The sequence below is a fragment of the Neopsephotus bourkii genome, unplaced genomic scaffold, assembly GCF_033783945.1.
Source record: "Neopsephotus bourkii isolate Nb327-2 ecotype Australia unplaced genomic scaffold, CSIRO-AGI_Nbou_v1 NB_1572, whole genome shotgun sequence".
Classification (NCBI taxonomy): Eukaryota; Metazoa; Chordata; class Aves; order Psittaciformes; family Psittacidae; genus Neopsephotus; species Neopsephotus bourkii.
In genome coordinates this window covers 643006-662061 of record NW_026902048.1, presented here as the reverse complement: position 1 = coordinate 662061, position 19056 = coordinate 643006, and the positions used below count along the sequence as shown (strand labels likewise).

Genomic DNA, 19056 nt, shown 5'->3' with positions numbered 1-19056 from the left:
ACATTTTAGAAAAATTGCAGTTCTGTAGAACTCCTATGATTTTGTACCCTATTCTTGAAAATTTAATAGAAAATGAATCTGATTGAAATGAACGTGACTGAGAGGTACACAGGGACTGCAGGCAAAGGGTTCATTTGAACAGAAAGACAGCTGTGTGGGCAGCACCAATCCCTCAGATACTTGGGAGTTGAGGTTCTATTAATTTCTAATGTAGGAACTAAATTATAAAGTTAGTGAACACAGAGAGGATTTATTGGCCATTGAAAGATTTTTTTTCTTCCTAAAGCTCGAACAAAATAGATTTTTTCAAGAAAGCTTGAAGATGTTTCAGGGATTAAATCAAATACACCTCCCGTATTCCCCCCCTCTACATTGATAATGTAACGCAAATAGTCCAGTTTGTCATGTATGATGTGAGAGATTGTAGTAAAATTGCATTGATCACCTGCAATTGAGATGAATGCTTTTCTGCTACAAAGAACTGGGAAGTTTTGTGCTTATGGATCAGAGATCCTTCCCTCTAACTTCTGACAGGCAAAAAGCTTTCTTAAAAAGCTGAACATAGCCTATCATGGCTTGTGATCACAGTGTGGAGATTACAGAGCTGTCACACTCGAACATAACCGTTCTTTGCTGCTGCAGAGGGTGCTGGACATAGCTTTTAACAGGGATTTTCTTTCATCAGAGCTGTGCTTTGAGATGGATGTTGGTATAGCAGATACTTAGACAAGTATTGTGTAATTTGGAAAAAGAGTAAAGGATGTGACAACTATTGGCAAAACTGCTTACTTAAAGCATGTTAATAGGGATGCTTGGATATTGCAATAGTGACTGGAGCGTGGTGTGATGATGTTCCCACTGCCCAGTTAACTGGTTTGCTTTGCAGTCTGACAGCAAGGGCCAGCACAGGGACCTTGCACCAAAGATAGACTGCACAAGGTGGCCATGGCACAGGTTTATGTTTGGGTGCGTGTTTTTGTGTGTCAGCTGAATAATCTGAAGGCACAAGCCCTCGGAGTTCTTCAGGAAGCCCTGAAAAGGCCCCAGTTCTGAAGAGTGGCGGCACTGGGGACTTCCCACAATTTATGTAAAGTCCGAGCCTGACTCCAAGTGATTTTTCTGTCTCAAAAGTGGTTTTCCTGCTAAAAGTAGAAGGTAAAATAGGGGAGAAAGAAACCAAAGCGGTGCCTGCCACTTCCAGGGCCATTCCCGTTCGCCCCCGGGGCGGGTCACGGACTGAGAGGTGCCTCCTCCCATCAACATGGCGCCGTCTCCCTTTCCTCTTCCTTCCCTTCCTCCTCCGGCGGTTTACTCCTCCGGGTCCTTCCGTTTTGGTTCCGGGGCAGGGGCCCCTTCCTGTGGGCGGGCAGGGAGGTGCAGGCTCGGCCCCGCTCGGCTCGGCTCGGCAGCCCCGGGCCAGCCGCAGCATGTGAGCCCGCCGAGGCGGGGATGCTCTGGCTGCTCTGCGGTCCCTACCGCGCCATGGAGAGCCAGGCGCTGGTGATCCGCATCAAGATCCCTGACGGCGGGGCCGTCGACTGGACCGTGCACTCGGCGCCTCAGCTGCTCTTCAGGGACGTGCTGGTGAGTCCCAGCCAGAGCCCAGGGGGAGCGGGGTCCGCGGCTCCGGGAACGATGACCAGGAGCCGGTGGGGAAGGTGCTGACAAGCTCCCTGCCTGGGGGGCGGAAGGTGGTGGTGGTTTGTTTGGGGGTGGAGTATTTGCTGTCTCCTGTCTGCGCCTGAAAGTTGTAACGGGAAAGGGACTGCAAGAAACCAGGGGCCTGGGAATACCAGGAGTGCGGTATCTCGGGGTCTTGGCGTGACTGGGTGGTCAAAAGCAGCGCTTTACAGTGATTTAAAAAGTGGTCCTTTGGAAATTAGTGCCTCCCTGGCACGGTCTCTGTGTGCTCTGCAGCTGGGCTATAGCTGCTCTTGCTTTTGGTGATAGTGCCCGTAGCCGTGCTCTGGGTTTGTTGCATTTTCTTTGCCCTGGACTGCCTTCAACCCCTGCCTGCCTTTTCTCCCCACGTGCGCATCTAGTATACAGGGATACTCTGTTTACTCAGAAGTGATAATGGATACTTATTACACTTACTGTTTCTTTTTAACTTTATCCTTAGCCCCGAGAAAACTCTTCTCCTTGTGTTCAGCTCATACTTACCTTTCTTCAGGATGCCTTTATCTTTCCTATGTAACACATCTCTGCTGAAGACTGTGTGCCGTAACGGATTGATTTGGTGGAAAATGTTAGATGTTGGGCCTATGGGAGATAGGAGAGGTAACTGGAGCAGATGACAGATGTTTCAGGTTTTGTTCTTCCTAATGTTTAGCGATATTCAAGACTTTCTATAGATGGAGGAGAACTCATGACAGATCAGTGGGATTTTGGGGCAGTTCCCCTTGGAGCTCCCCTTCAAAGACAAGGGATGTGCATCTCAGCCAGGTTTACTCCATATTCTGCTTCATCTTTTCCACTTTTCTCCCAGTAAAGTGAGATAATCCCTGATGCTTGGACTGTCCTTTGGCATTTTAGAAGTATTGAGCGCTTAAGTTTGGTTGTATTACTTAAAAGTAAATAGGGAAGTGTTGTCAGATTGAAAGCATGGCTTTGCAAAACCATTTTGCTATCTAGCTGTCATCCTTGTTGCTTCAGCTTAAAGATAGCTGGGGGTACGTGGGCCTTAAACCAGAGCTCTGTAGTCTGTTTAACAAGTATGTTGAAAAGAAGTGCTGTTGAAGCTTAAACTGCAGAAGCAGTTGGAACCGGAGCCTGTAGTTTGCTCTGAGCCTCTGACCCTAATGTGGTACTAGCTCTGGAGGTGCAGGAATGAGGAACTGGGACCTGTATTGAAGGCCAGAGAAGGCTTCAGGCAGTAACTCAGTGGCTGGACCATATCTTACATGTGAGATTGCACCTGCAGCTTCTGTTGTAGCTGCTATAGCTGCTCTATCATGTTGCAGCTAATGCGTTTTTGACCTGAAGTTAAAATAATCCTTGTGTGTTCAGTTGTGATATAATGCTAAAAGGCAGAGTGCCTTTTGGAGCGAGGTCTCGAGCAGAAGTGCAATGTTACTGCTGTTGAAGTAGCACCAATAGGCTTCACCTGCATTGATTTGTTAGTTGTATCAGGGCAAAGTACTGAGCTCTGGTCTAGTGAGAAGCCCTGCTGTGAGGAGTAATTGCCTCCAGCATGCTGGGAAGAGCCTGGCAGGGCCCTTGATACCTGAAGTGCTTCTAAGAGTCATTGTGGTCAGTGTCCAGGGCCTGTCCTTGTAAGCACTTCTACCCCAGCCAAGCACAGCTGCTAAAGTGGGGAGTGTATCCTTACACGGTTGCTTTACTTAGCAGAGCAGAGCACTATGGTGAACTGCACCAGCCAGGTGGGCATGCGTGCTCTTCGCTGTTCTTCATCAGTGAACATCTCAGATGTGAGGATGAAGGGTGTTACAGCAGCGTTCATCTGGGAGCAGATCTGTGTAGTAACATCCTTGGATGATTGCCATTTTTGTGTCAAAAACTCTTTTTTGTGCACTGTGAAATCTTTAGAGAAAAAAAGTTTAATAAGGTCTGAACTGTCTCAAGGCCATCACTTGGAGAGGGCTGGAGCAGCTCTGCTCTGGAACCAGGTTGAGAGAGCTGGGATAGTTCAGCCTGGAGAAGAGAAGCCTCCAAGGGGAACTTAGAGCAGCTCCCAGTGCCTTAAGGGACTACAAGAAACCTGGAGAGGGGTTTTGGACAAGGGCCTGTAGGGACATGACAAGGGGGAATGGCTTCAACCTGCCAGAGGGGAGACTGAGCTGAGCTCTTAGGCAGAAGTTCTTCCCTGTGAGGGTGCTGAGGTGCTGGCACAGGGTGCCCAGAGAAGCTGGGTGTATCTGACATCACCCTTCTGAGGTAGGTGCTATGGTCTGCTTTGAATTAAGAAAGCCCCATAACATTATCTGATACCAACAAGGTATTTTTTTAATTGTGATTATAATTAATTTAACTAAATCCCAGCAGTGTGAAGAGCCGTATGTATCCTTGCAGCGTTTCATGTTGTCACGCAAGACTATTTCCATCTTCCTTTACCAGACAAGAAGCTGTGGTATAGAATCCCCAAATACACTGTCCATACTCATAGTGTACCATGGTAGAGTAAGGAGTCTGATGCTCAGGGTGCCTTGTGCACTAAATGACACGCTTCTTAATTTTCAGCTGCTCTGATTCTGTCTCTTGGAGGAGCCTTTACAGATACTAAATGGTGTAGCAGGTATTCAGCTGGAAAGCCTGATACCTGCTGGTTGCTGCTGGTGCTTGGCCTCGATGCTGTACGGATGGTGCTTGACCCAGGGAAGCAGCTCTACTTGTATGCTTTAGCTTAGGCATTTTCTTGATTACTCTCTTAAACTGGGTGCTAAGAGCTGTTCTTCATAATGTCACTTTAAATATGCTCTGTGTATGTCAGCTTTGCAGAGCTGTGAGTTACCAGTAAATAGATTTATTTTGAAAGCATCACTAAATGAATTACAATAAGCTTATTCTTTTTCATCAGGCTGTCTGGATTTGTTTGCTCTGGCTGTCAGGGGGTGTTGAAGCATTTGGTGTTAATTCAGGGTAACCTCATGATGTCATACTGAGATAAAACAAGTTTTAACTGAAACAGGAGTGTGAGCCACAGCGTCAATATTTACCCTGTCATTTAAAGCAGTGCTTCCGTGTTTTTTGCTTCCTCACCCCAGAGAGGTGCTCCACAGCTCTTCCAGGGACCAGATTTCAGCTGCTTCCTCAGTTTTCCCCTTTATTAGAGGCTTTTTCAGTTTTGCAAGATAAAATAGAAGCTCTCGTGTATGTGAGCCTGCTTGAACAATGTCTGCAGGTTGTATTTCACTGTTTGGGATCTCTGTGGTGATAGTAGAAAATCATCACATGTGCATAATCTAATGGAATTTAGCATAATCCTTTAAGCTTGGGTCACTGAGAGGTTCTGCTGGAGGTTTGAGCAGGGAAGTCTTATGTAGCTGATGAAAATGCTACGGTAACTACATAAGGGTGTGATTTCCCTTCCTCCCACTTCCTGCAGGGATATTTTTCCTTAGATGTGCTGATTTAATACAAGTATTTAAAGCTGACCAGAACAAGTTTTTTTTGTGGCTGTTGATAGGGTTTTCTTTTCAACTCTTTATGTACTGTAAGACAGAGTTATGTTGCATGGTTCTTAAATTCATGTACTTGGTTAGTACTCATTTTAAAGAAGTCCAAGTATGCACAAACAGTTGTTCTGAACAGGGGCAGAACCATCTCTTCCAGTGCAATCACAGCTTTGGGAGTCTTGGAGCTTCCCTAGCAGGCATTTGGGATTGTCAGACCTGTCTCAGTGCTGTGCTTACACACCTCTTACATACAGTTTGAATACCCTAGCTGGGCTCCTTTTCTGATAACAATTTTTAAATGGAAGCATCTGTGCGCCCACATAAGAACATTTTACAAGGGGCTTAAATCTAATAGGATTAAGGTGTGTTTGCTGAGGAATTTTCAATGTTTAACTAAGTGGATTTAGAAAGAATCAGTTCACAGTACAGTTGGGCAAGACTTAAGCAGAGGGTGCAGCTTGGCTGGCTTTTGACAGAGGACTGACAGAGCTGTCAAACCTTGGAGAAGTATTTAAATGGAGGAATTTTTGTTAACATGGCAATGTTTGGGGGGTGTTTTGCTTTTTTTTTATCTCCTTAAATTCACAGTCTATATAATTAGGTAGCTATATTGAAAATATTTTCTCTTTTGTATGCCATAAAGAGTTTAAAATGAATCAATAGCATGTAATTTAACATCTGAAAGGAAAAGGTGAGAAAGTTGTAGAAATACTCTTTGCTTCACTTAGCTCTGTGGAAATCTTCAGGTTGCTTTTGCTGCTTTCTCATTTTATTAATTGTGGCTCTTCAACATTGCACAGAATGTTTAATTTCTTGGTTTTAGACTAAAAGCAAAAATAGCAAAAACAAAAGTGACAGGACAGTGATCACTAAAGCTCTGATGCAGGGGGTGCTCAGCACCCTGAGATGCTCACAGTGCATGTACCACAATAAATATGGTTGTTCATTAATTTCTAATCACTTGGTGACACTGTCAGTGGAGAGATTGTCTGACATGAGAAATCAGGCAGCAGGAAGGAGCAAACCATGCTGTGCATTTATGCCGTGCCCTGACATGACATATTGCAGCCTTGCAAAGGCTGACAGCAGCACATGCACTGGGAGCTCAGGATGACTTCAGTCTGAGCAGTGATTTTTCACTGAATTTTGAGTAAATGCAGTGTGGGAAGGCTAAAAAAACCCCAAATGACTCTTCTCCTCTTGGTTTAGTTGTACAGAAAAGTGCTGGTTTGGATCGGAGATGTGTAAAACTTGAAAGTGTTTGGTATGTTTTGTGACGGGCTTGTGTATGAGTTGTCTGGAGGTTGGAGGTTGTCTTCAAGGTTTGTGCATTCACTTCTTTGGGTGCTTTAAGCAATGTGTTAGAATCCACGTACTAAGGTTAAAAGTTTAAATTCTGATTGAGAATGACAGAGTCCTCCCAACTTTCCAACTTGTGTGGAGCAGAGGCACAGCGCTGCTTTGCAAGGTCCGTTTCCCCTTTGCTGGATCCCATCGCTTCTCAGGGCCATTGTGGAGGGAAAGAACAAAACCTCACGCAATCTCACAGCTGCTGTTTTAATTCACAGTGGCAGCCCTGAGCCCACCCGGAGCTGTTTGTTACCCTACTCTCAGGTCAGGAGATGGAGCTGTGTGATGATATCTTGCAGTGGGAGGGAGGACCAGGGCAGTTGGGAGACGGAGAGGAGGAATTGGGGTGATGCGAGCAGGACTGAGACAGAAAACATGCTTTCTTAAATAAAAAGCCACTCATAAACCTGTTTTTATGACTGACTCGGATGAGTTAGATGTACGTTTTTTATCACCTACGGACAAAATCGATTCTTTAAACTGTAAAACCACACAACACTGACTTGTTTGCAAGGATGATTGAGTTACTTGAAAAGAAAGCAGTTCTTTCTCAAGGTAGCGTGGAAAGGAAGGAGGAGAGCACTGTCATTTATACTGATCTGTGTTGTGTGCTAAAAAGTTTGTAACTTTTTGGGCAGTGGTGAGTAGCAGGCCTGTAAGTCTTCAGCCTGCAGCTGGGGGTGATTATTCTAAATCGTCTCATAGATTAGACTTTAGGAAGAAGTTCTTCCCTGTGAGAGCGCTGAGGTGCTGGCACAGGGTGCCCAGAGAAGCTGTGGCTGCCCCATCCCTGGCAGTGCTCAAGGCCAGGTTGGACACAGGGGCTTGGAGCAACCTGCTCTAGTGGAAGGTGTCCCTGCCTGTGACAGGGGGTTGGAACTGGAGGAGCTTCAAGTTCCCTTCCAATCTAAACCATTCTATGATTTCCCATATGATACATAGCTAATTCTTCTTTACATTTTAGGATGTCATTGGTCAAGTTCTGCCAGATGCAACGACAACAGCATTTGAGTGTAAGTACGACTTGTATAAACTCTCTCCTTGGTCACATTATGGGGCTGTCATATTTTGAAATAAATAATGTTTATGTTCATTATATCTTACAGTTAAATATTTATGCATTAATGCAAGTTTAATGCTGATACTGAACTAAGCAATATTTTATTATTTAATCATATCCTGAATGAGCGTATTTCTACACCATAGCTTTACTCGCCAGCACGACCTTACCCTGCTCGTACTTTTCACTGCAGTTCTATTGCTCGAGTTAAATGGAAATTATAAAGAACCTGTAAGTCTGAGGTTTTAAAATTTTAATCCTTCATTGGAAGAATCCAGAAGAGCAGCAGCTTTTCCAGAAATAGGGTACAACAGACAGATTTGTACCAAATATAGCACGGTTAGAAATTAATGTTTCCTTTCTCTGGAACAAATGGCTATGTTTTGCTGGAAAGAGGCTGTGGGTTTAGTTTTCCTTTTCTCCTTCTGCTGGGCTTAAGCTAAATGCACCATCTTCTGTCTCCTGTGTGAGAATAGGAGTTATTCAGCTTTGTCTCCTGTGGGAGAATAGGAGTTATTCAGCTTTGTCTCCTGGAGGAGGTGTGAGAGCTGCAGTGAGATGGCACCAGGTTAGACTGGGGCAGTAGGAATAACGTCCAGAAGGTCACATGGGTCTGGTTGGGAATCTGGGAAAAGCAGCTGCTGTGTATGATCAGGGGAAGCTGCAGGTTGGGGTTGTCCATAATGGCACTTTCACCTCAGGAAGGGAGTTGTATCATGTTTTTGCTGAGTTAGAAGAGCTCTTGGTGATTATGCTAATGCAGATTTAGACCTGTGTCTGGTAGTACTCATTTTTTAGCTCTGTTCTTTGAACCCTGTCTTGTTTTCTTTTCTGAGGGATTCCTGGGGGATTGTCCTATCTGGATAGCAATAAGCTGCAAAAGGGAGTCAAACTTCTGTGTCCTGGGGGATAAGATACTGAGCTAGAGTTCTCTTCCCTTTTAATGCTTATTATATCTTTTTTTCTATGTAACTCTGTGTTTTCCTTTGATAGAGATGAAATAGAAAGAAGGAGCTGGAGGGGATTAGAGGTGTTATTATCAATAAGGTAGTGATGCTGAAGGTGAGAGAGCAGATATGACAAGATAGGGCCTTCCATTCTTATTAGCATTTCTCCCCTCTTTAGAGCTTTATGGGTAATTCTGTGTGTAGATTATCAAAGGAAATACTGGTTTTATGGTCCTTCAAGTGCTTTTTATCTTTCTTTTCATATGTTTGTGTTTTCCCCTCCTAAAACTCCAGACACCTCAGAGTGAAGCTGATGTGTTAGTTCTCTGTAGCCTTGACATCTCTCCTGCACTGCTTTTTAAAGGAAGACTTTGAGTAGGGACCTGAGCAAACCCAGGCTCCAGACCTTGCCAGGTTTTGTTATGATTTGTTAATATTTATTTTTCCCCCATCCCTCCCACATCCCCCATTAGCTTCGTTTGAACTTCATGCACCAGCAGCAGTCGCTGCAATCAGGGCAGTAGCCCATATTAATGTTACCATGTGTAGAACTTTCCTGGAAATACTTATTTTGTTGTGTCTTCTAACATCTGCTTCTGTGCTTTCAGTTCATGTCTCTAGTCTGTCATTTACATCTGCACAAACCCATTTCCCCTGCCATTTAACTGGCATCTAAAATATGTTATGTATATTGATGCGTGATTTTCCTGGTTACTTTTTCCATATCAAATTCCTGGATTTCACCAGCTTAAGCTTCGTTCTCACCTGCTTCATTGCTTCTTCAGATGTGGATAATTGCCATCCAGTGCAGGCTTCTCTGCTATGGGTTTAGTTATTGTTATCTCCAGTGTACCAGCCTTTGCAGCTCCTACCTGGGGCTGCACTTCTGTTGGACCTTGATGTGGATTTCACCATTGCATTACACAGTGCTACAAATAAAATCACTAACAACATATGGCCTGTTATGATCCTTTTATCCAAACTCTGCCATTTTGTATAGTTGTGACACACTGCAGATTTTGTGAAGATTGCTTCATAATATTTGTTTACCATCTGCTGCACTCTATTTGGTATCTTGTGAGGATTTCTTCCTCCATTTTAAGTGACATTAGCAAAATCCAGCCAATACGTAGGATTTTTTTGGTTCTACTTTTGCTTCCCTAATGTGCTGGAAAATCATATTGCTGTGCTCTAGGCAAGTAGAGAATCCTGGAAATCTTTCTGAACCCGTGTGTCAGATCTAGCTCATTTTTGGGCTGTGCCCAGTTAAATGTCATGGTATGAAAGCAAAGGATCTCTGCATGGATGAGAGATACATTTTCTTCTGGTTTTGTTCTTTACAAACATTGACAATTTCAGGTTTGGATTTTTGAATGCCAGGTAACATTTTGTGCCTTTTCATCTGCACAGTTTTAATGTATTCTCTTTGTATCACCATCAGGGATCTTGCCATTCTAAGAACTAGAGAGTTAACTTCTTAATCCGTTGCAGTGAATTATGTGTGATTTTTATAAAGGTTTTGCAAGTGGCTCTGAGAGTTTTTCACTTACATCTTTTCCCTTTTTTGGTGGCTCCAGCTCTATTCCCTCAAGCCAGGCCTGTTCATCGGCTTTTATCTCCATATATCCATTTCTCTGTGCCACATTTCCCCTCTTCTGTATTTCAGTCTGATTCCTTCTGGATGATGCACGGTATTTGTTGTGTTCACTATTCCAACAGCTGCTTCTCCAGCCTTTGCTACTCGGTTACACACTGCGGCTGGGACTTGGGTTCTGGCCAGGTAACAGTTTTACAGCTCCTCCTCCTTGCTGCCTAAAACGTTTCCAGGCAAGGAAACATTCAGTTTCCACTCACTAACTCTTCTTAATCTTTTCATCATTCATGACTTGCTGCAGGCTGCTAACCCGAGCAAGTACTTCTAGCAATCTGGCAGTTCACCAGTTAAATTTCCATGAGACGAGGCCCTTGTAGGATGTGTCTGTGCTGTCTGGTTCCTCTTCCAGCTTCCACATTTCCAGTGTCCCATAGCTCTCTTTCAGGACATTAAAAAATTGTAATTGTGAGGGTTTTATGTTACTTTTTTCCTTCTTATTTGTCTCTTGGTTTGCTCTCTGTTCTGCATTGTTTTTCTCTTTTTCATTATAGCCTCAAAATTACCGGCTAGGTTTTCAGAGGTAAAATGAACAAACTCCTTTTCTTGGGTAATTTTAATTTGTTGGAACTCTTCCCTGATTCTGCTGCATAACTAGGAGCAAGAGCGAGTTTTCATCCAGGGATATAATGGCACATTTTTATGCTGATGAAATACACAGGTCTGTGATAGCAGAGAGCATGTGTATCAGTTAGAGCATGTCTATAGAGATGGGGGCAGACAGACTGCCCCAGTCTCTGCTTGCACTCTGAGTTAGCCAGGAGCAGACCTGCTGTGGAAATGCACTTGCTCATCTCCGTGTTCTCACCCTTTGGTATTTAACAGGGGTTTGAAATACAATGTGTGTGTTGCTCCTTGATTTCTCAGTGTACATTAGCCCAGGCTTTTCTTTTGTAACCTTATGGCTTTCTGACTAGCTTGCCTTCACCCCAAAGCTAGAGCAGTAAAAAGAACTTACTCTTTCACAGCTGATTTGGAGCAGAAGAGTCTGTTCCTTTATCTGGATGAGGTGGAGGTCTCCAGTGAGTGGAAGAGTGAGGGCTTTCCACAAGGAGCAGTAAGGAGAGGATGACTGGACATTGCTGAAGGACCCTCACTGAATGTCTCAGGAACTGCTGCCTGTGACATTGCAGTGTGTTGTTGCACCAGCTGGTGCAAACCAGGGGGGATTGCCCCCCACATTAAATCAGCACCTGCTGAATCCACCATATGTCTTTGGAAGGTCTTTTCCTCCTTCATATCTTCATATTGATAATTCTTCCTGAATGCTTTGCTCTGCTGGAGCCTCTCTGGATCTTGCTGCCTTTCCTCTGGTGTTCTGGTTCTAAGCAGCCTCTTTGCTTACTCCAGAAGTGCCTTGTCTGTGTTTGTGGCCATGCTTGAGCCTTCGTCATGAAAACATGATTGTCTGGTAATGCTGCTCCTGACTCTGGCCTCCACTTCACCTACATCTGCCCAGTGAACTCAACACAGACTGGTTTTGCTGGTTCACAAACTTCATCTAAATTTCTCCATATAAACCTTGCGGACTAGTGTCCACTTAGAAGATACCATTTTTAAGCCAGCTTTGCTGTGCCATGAAGAAGCCAAGATGCCCATGCACTTGTGACAAGGATGGGGACAGAGGAGTGGGAGGAACTTGGCACAGGGCAGGTGAGTTGAGATTGAGTCGATGATAAGATCAGAAGCTTTTACTGGGAGAGAAACAATTTTATTTTAGTTTCTGATGGAAAACTGCCAAAACATAACTCCTTCTGGGAGCATTGAAGCATACTCAGAAGCTTTACTTCATGTTTACTGTGTCAAGAGGATACCTTGATGGTTTTCAGCAAGGGTTATTGCAGTGTACGTAAGGTTCTTGGCTTCTGGAGAGGTTCTAGCACTAAAATAACTGTTGAGAGCAGAGTTTTGAGCACTTAAGGTGAAACCCTTGCATACTGAAATTGTAAATATCCTTCTTCCATTGCTCATGAATGTAATGTATTTCTTTGTTAGATGAAGATGAGGATGGTGACCGGATTACTGTTAGAAGCGATGAAGAAATGAAAGCCATGCTGTCCTATGTAGGTATAGTATAACAAATGCTGTTATTATCCATGTTTCTGTTTGTGTTTTTTTGCTTGTATCCAAGTGTTAAGGTCAGCTGCAGTGCTCACAGGACAATATTCTTCTATTAAGTTTGAGTAAGATATTTCTGTATTAAGTGTAGGTGTTTAAGAGCTGCATCACATGAGATACATGGACAGGCTTGACTTTTTAAAAAAAGAGACTTGTACACTTACTGATCATATCATAAACATTAAGAATAATGCATCTTAATGACTTTTGCATTAGGTATAGTGCAGGCTAAATGGACTATCAATTTCTTGTATTTTTTATGCAGTACTTAAAGTAACGGCTCATTAAAAATGAACCCCTGGGCTCTAAAAATTTTTCAAAATCTACTTTCATCTGGAGACTGCCTCACCCCTCCTCACAGAAGAGTTTCATTGTAGCTGCAGGCTCAGTATTCAGAGAGGATTTAAAGACGTATCTCTGGTTTTTAATACGAGAGAGCTGTGTCTGTGTGTGCCTTTATAGACGTAGATGTGTGTAAAATCTGGCTAGATACCTATAAATATAAAACCTGTCCACAGAAATCAAGTATGCAGTTACTTCTTGAAACAAAATAATTTGAATATAGCTTCATGTTGCAGATGTAAAGTGATTTTTCTCACTTACATTTCCTTTCAACTGCAATTGATAAGCAAGAAAATAACAAATGGGTATTTTTTTCTCCAAGCCAGATGGGCTGCTGGTTCCTTAGAAAGTGCACTGCTCGCTATATTAACGGCCTTAACTTGGACCATGTCAGAAACAAACCCCATTCAGTACAGTTTGTAGGTGAGATTTAATGACTTGGTTCAGTTTAGTCCTCCTCACTAGTTCCCTGTTGCAGAGGAAGCAGAGCAGGGACATGCTTGGATCACCTCCATCACGCCTGAGTCTCTGTTTAATGGATCCCTCTTGGGCACATATTCTCTAGTCTTTGTCAGAACAATGTAGTTTTGTTGTTGTGAACTTAGCACGTAAATATATCAAACGATGAATGTTTCTCATGAAGGAGCCTCGTATTTTCTAGGCTTCAGGAAGGGCTCCTCCACGGAATTCTGATCCTTCTGCAATCTGCAGAGGTTGTACTATTTCTTGCCTTGCAGAGGCTGGAGTGGACATTGGTTGACTGGAAGTCTGTTAGCAAACCCTGGTTCAAAGAGACTTTAGTCATTGCCTGTGACTTAATCCTGGGGTCAAAGAAGTGCAGGTTCCAGATGCTGGTGATTGATCTCTGTGCAACTCCCGGGATTTATTAAATAAGCCTCTCTCATGTGCAGTTTCCTTTCCAGAGGAGGTGAAACCATTCTATTACAAGTTTGATATTAAAGAGCATAAGACAGTTGTGTCAAAGAAAGGAAGAAAAATCTTGCTGCAGTCAAAGGGCTTTTGGGCTTGTTTGAGGTTTATTTTGTTCTGTTTCATACAGCTGGGTCACTGGTGATGCTTCCCCACTGGAATTCCTGCGTTTCTTGATGTTTCCCCTGATAAAGTGTCTGCCATTTTTGGTGTTAAACTTGAAAACTTGAGTTTTCCTGGCACAGTCTTAAGATTAATCATGCCTTTGTAAGGTCATCTTTTTGCTATGCTTCCAAGCTTACTGTTAAAGTTTCAGTACATTAGAGTTATGATTGCTCAACTCTCTGCTTTCCCTTAAAAATTATGGGATGTCTGTAAATGACTTCTTTTCTGCTTCAGCAGCTTTTCTTCTCTGAAAATTTTCCCTTCAGTTTTAAACTAGTTTTCTATTTGAGTGTTGCACTGGTGGTTTAACTTTCTAATATTCTATAGGTGTCATTTGGGGCTATGTTTATCAGAAAACAAATGTTCTTACCCTGCAAGAAAAGCATTGAATTTCCTGTAATCTTGAAGAATATATTGGGGAACAAAAAACTACTCATTTTTTACTATTGTGAGGCCTGCCACAAATATTTGGAGGATTGAACAGCTGCTGAAATATTTCTAGGAATTTTGACATGGTGCAGTTTGCCTCCAGGTCCAGTGTGCTCCCAAATGAAAGCAGAGGGGTTTATTTCCGTTTAATTCCCTGAGAATACACATTTCTTCCATGGAGGTATGACACCATGACTGGGGAGGATGTTTTGAATCATGCACCACCTCTTATCCTAAGCTCCTTGGTTTTGGAACTTGGCAGAAAGTTATTTTAGGCAGTTCTGGAGTTATTTTAGAGTATGCAGAAATACTCTTGTGTTATGTCAGTGCAGATACTGTGGGATGGTGAATAAAGTCATTTTTGTACTGCTCATTGCGGTTAATTACAGCCAGCCATTGAACAGCAGTGGAACTGCACTTTAGCTGTTGTCTTGTATCAGTATAAAAAGGCAGTAATTTTTTTGACAGGCACTGATTGGAAAGTTGCTCGCAGCTTTCTGGAAGCAAGGGGTACATGCTCTGGATCAATAACTGGCAAATTTTCCATTAAAAAGAATACCTGAACAATGTTCCAAATAGCCACTGGCATCTTAATTTTCCATGGAAACCTCAAATGCTCGTGTGTGGAGGCCAAGTCATTTTCAGACAATTTTTCCAGACTACTTGTTAACAGTTATTGCTGTCCCAAAAGGTTGACAGCTTACGTGATTGATATTTCATTTACTTGTCATCATTGTTTGAGTAATGGAGAAGGCTGTGGTTTTTTCTTTCTTTCCCTCTATTTTTTTCCTCTCTTTTTTTGGTAGGGAACCATCTCATATATGTTTAGTTTAGTTTATTATTCTAGAGAGTATGTTGTATGTGTTTATACTCTGTGTGTATATGTATGTCTATATGTAGGTCCTAGAATGCCACTAGTAAAAGGGTAATAAAAAAGTTTGGTTTTCTGAAGCAGTTTTGGCTCCCAGTGGAGCAGGAGATTTCTTCACAGCTCTATAGCTATTAGGTACCAGTGACGCTTCTTTACAAAGGGATATGGGGATGTGGGAGAGGATTTGGTGTGTTGTTCATGACCCCCCTGATCCTGTATGAGTCTATGGGATAGTCCTAGCTCCTCAAAGCTGATTGTTGCAAGAGTGAGCTTTTGGGATGAAGAGCTTTGCTCTGTATAAACATGTGTATAAACATATTTAAGGTATGGATTTTTGTTTGTACTCTAATATCAATGAGAGGCCACCCTCAAAAGTCTTGTGAGATTTTAGTGAGGGGAATGCTTTCAGCAGCAGACACCACGTTAGATGTACCCACAGGAGGTGGGGCTCGATGGGTCCTTAAACCCTCAGCAAAACCTTTGTAACAGGTTTTTAAGAAAAAGGAAATGTCTTCCTGCTTCTTGGCACAAATGTGGAAAACAGAAGCACTGAAAACTTCTGCGAGTAGATTGACTTTGGTGTCCATTTAACATTTGCTTACTCCAGTCTGTATTTCATCCCATTGTAAGAGGAAAGTCTGCTGTAGCATTAACTAGTTGATAAACTTTTGTCTTATTTAAGTTGCATGAATAAAAATGCTTGTGTTGCAAGAAGCCATAAGTGTGAGTGAAATACACAGGGCTTGTGTATTTCTGTGGCTTGATTCCACAAAGACACAGAAAGGTGTTTTTTTTTTCCTTGTTGACATCCATTCTTGCCAGTTTGAGTAACAATATCACAAGCCTCTGGTAACAGTGACATGCTGAAGTCTTAGACCACACTCGGCTGGTGAGAATTAGCTTGAAAGTCAGTGGTGCTGCACTGATTTATGCCATGAAGATCTGGCCCACAGCCAATGTGTTTGCTTCAAAAGATGTTTGGTGGTTGCAGAAGAAACGCGCTTTGTAATGTGCTGTCAACGTGTAACACGTTGTGATGAGAGATGTGCGGGTTGCAGGCAGTAAACTCATAGCAAGGTCTGTCTCGTGCCCCAGGGTTGTCTGGTTGTAATGTTAAATGTCCTCTCTGGTGAGTGTTCACCCCTCCTCTGGAGTGAGGGTCAATTAAAAGAGGCTAAAGAGATTTCATTGTTTAGTCCAAATCTTTATTTCTTTATTTAATCCCACTCTTCATCCTCATTCTCATGAGAATGCCATCCCATGAGAAGCCACTTCTTAGACTTCCTCATACCAGCTTACATATCTTATATATTCTTGGGTCATGACGTTCTCATATACTTCTGCATCCCTTTTTGTCCGTTCTTCACCTTTCTTTATCAATAAACTTCTCCCTGGTCGCTCCTGGCAGTTCCTGTGGAGTCCAAGATCTCAGCATGCCTGCAGTGGCTTTCCATTGCCTGCCCTACTGTGTGTTAGATGTGCATACTGAAGCAATGCACAGCATCTCTGCTTACGTGGGATGTGGCCCCAACTGCCCTGGCTATGCTTCATCACTGCAAGTTCTTGGATGGTTTCCAGATCCTTTTCTCCCTCAGAGTTTTCCTAATAGCACACTTTGTGCTTATATTTACAGCATTTCTTTGCTTCCACATTTGACTGTTTTTTTCCAGCTTCTCCAGGTGTGGCAACTGCTGTGTTTGCTGTAAATGTTGCATTTGCTCGCTCATCTGAAGTATTCCCAGGTTTCAGGTGGGCCTGAAACTTGTGTAGTTGAGCCAAGAACAGACCGTGGGCTGGAGTCAGTACTAATGCAGCCTCTGAGTTGCCTTCCTCCCATGCCACTTCATTGTGTGAGCGTTGCAAATGGTCAGAAAGCGTTGTAAAAGCTCATGTATTATAGCAATTAAAAAAAAAAAAGAAATTAATTGAATAAACCAATCCATAAGAGCTCTTACTACACGTATACAATACTGAGTAATCTCTTTCTTTAATCTCTTTGCAGTATTACTCCACTGTAATGGAACAGCAAGTAAATGGACAGTTAATAGAGCCTCTGCAGATATATCCAAGAGGTAATGCTGAACAAATTCTAATCAACAGTGATGATATCAGTAAACTGTTTCATCAACAGTTATGTTTTTGGGGAGTTTTAAATGCATGTAACATGATGTTTACCTCTTAATTTGAATAGAAGGATTCATTATTGTGGGGAGTGTAGTGAAAGCTACATTTATTGCATATAAAATAGCTAATTTACTGGAGTAAATTAGACTAACTAGATTCAGTTTGCATAGGACATATTTAAGTACATTTAAAAACCTTACTGGTGATGGTTCTGCATGTATTCAAACCAAAGCAGATGAATAACTTAAGTTTCGGGTACTTAAGAAAATGGGGCTTTGTTAAAATCTTCTAATCTCATTGGTCAGTTTAACAGGCTGTCATTGTTCACTTTGAAAATGGGAATGTGTCAGTCACAGCAGTTCGATCCATGACACAATTTAAGTGAGGTTTGGGCACTTAGCAGTGGTATCCAAACGATCCCAAGTACTTTAATAGTCCTCCTGAACAGGGAGAGGTGTAATCAGTTATGTGGGCTGAGGCAATTAAAAAATAGGTCATCTACATCCTGAACAAAAATCTGTAGGCAGCTGGTTCGGTTTTGGGGAGTGCTCTGCTCTCTCTGAACTCCAGTAATGGTTAAAGAAAGACTGATACATTACATAACTCCACTGATTCATTCAGATGCTCTCTTTGAATCTGCTTCTTAATTGATGAAACAGGTTTAAATTCTCCAAGTAAATCTCCCAGCAATAAATTAATTGAAATAATTAAAAATGAAACTGTTCTCACTTAACGGATATTACACAAATAATCATACCATGAGTTTCCCAATTAAACATTCTCGACTTCCATTACTTACAACTCTCTGAAGTTTGAATTGGGCAATTAACCAACAGCCTTCTCAAACACATGCTAATAAGGTCTCCAAAGGAGGCTGGGTTTCCTGTAGTTTAGTATGCTCCTGTGGAAGAGACCTGAATTCAAGGGGAATACAGAGATTATTCTTTTATGGCTCAGACTGCAGGACCCCATTGAGAGGGGGGACTCCCGGATGCTTGAGCTGTGGGACTCCAGAGCTATCAGCAGTCAAGATGTGCTCTTGTGAGATGAGTGCAAGAGTAGCTGTGAAGAGGGAAGTTGCCTTCTGCCTCTTCCCAGGCTGAGATGTGAGGGTCTCAAAGGGTACTTAGAGAAAGGCTGAGACCTTTCTCTCTGTAGAAGAGTCTTCTTCTGTAGAAGACCATTTAATTACTGATATACACCATGTCTAAAAACACTGACCACCACTTGCAAGAAATAAAATGTGAGACTTTCCTGTGGCTTGGAGAAGCTGATCTAGTGGATGAACCTAGTAGGCAGGGAACCCTTCTTGGAAATACAAGGCAATTTGATATATTTCCCCTTAAGCAAGCAGTTAAAGGAAGTTGTGATGTGCTCAATAGCTGCATGCCTCAGGGTTTAAAGGGATATTTAAGATTACAAATCAGGCTTAACCATATTTTAGATTCTCCTTTTGGGTTGTTCCTGAAGAAACAGTCAAGTGGATTCCCACTCCCGCTCTTGCCTCTTTTTTGTGTTTGCTTTACATCCAAGAATAATCTTTGTACAGATTCAGAATTCATCTTCATGCTGCTGAGGATACAATCCCAATATATTATTTCCACATTTTCACCATTGGCTCAACTTACATGTGTCTCCTGGGTTATTTCCTTGTCAGTGGCTTGTCACTGATTCTGAACTGCTTCAGAGCTGAGTTGCTGTTTCATCTTTCCAAATCACCTTCTTAAAACATCTATTCTTTCTAGGTTACAGCTTTAAAGCTTGTCCCTTCATACCCAGCCTGCCTCCAAGTTCTGCTGCTGGTCTTCTGCAGTATTGAACAAAATGTGCTTTCCTGCATTGTTTGCTGTCTTCTCGTCCTGCCTCTAATGAACATCCCAAATTCTGTTAGCACAAGCACTTTTCTTTCATGCCCTTCTGCCCATGTACTGCAA

At 42.6% G+C, this 19056-nt stretch overlaps 1 protein-coding gene across 5 annotated transcripts in view; it reads left to right on the top strand.

The window, feature by feature from the left end:
• Positions 1-1315: 1315 nt before the first annotated feature.
• MAP2K5 (mitogen-activated protein kinase kinase 5) overlaps positions 1316-19056 on the top strand; it is a 121959-nt gene continuing 104218 nt past the window's right edge. For 2 of the 5 annotated variants that reach the window (XM_061371148.1, XM_061371146.1), the window contains exons 1-4: positions 1316-1584; positions 7450-7498; positions 12139-12206; positions 17001-17070. In XM_061371148.1, coding sequence (XP_061227132.1) covers positions 1450-1584; positions 7450-7498; positions 12139-12206; positions 17001-17070 — 322 coding nt within the window. In that variant the 5' untranslated portion in view covers positions 1316-1449. The remainder of the gene's footprint in view (positions 1585-7449; positions 7499-12138; positions 12207-17000; positions 17071-19056) is intronic. The other 3 variants (XM_061371145.1, XM_061371150.1, XM_061371149.1) reach the window with 2 other exon arrangements.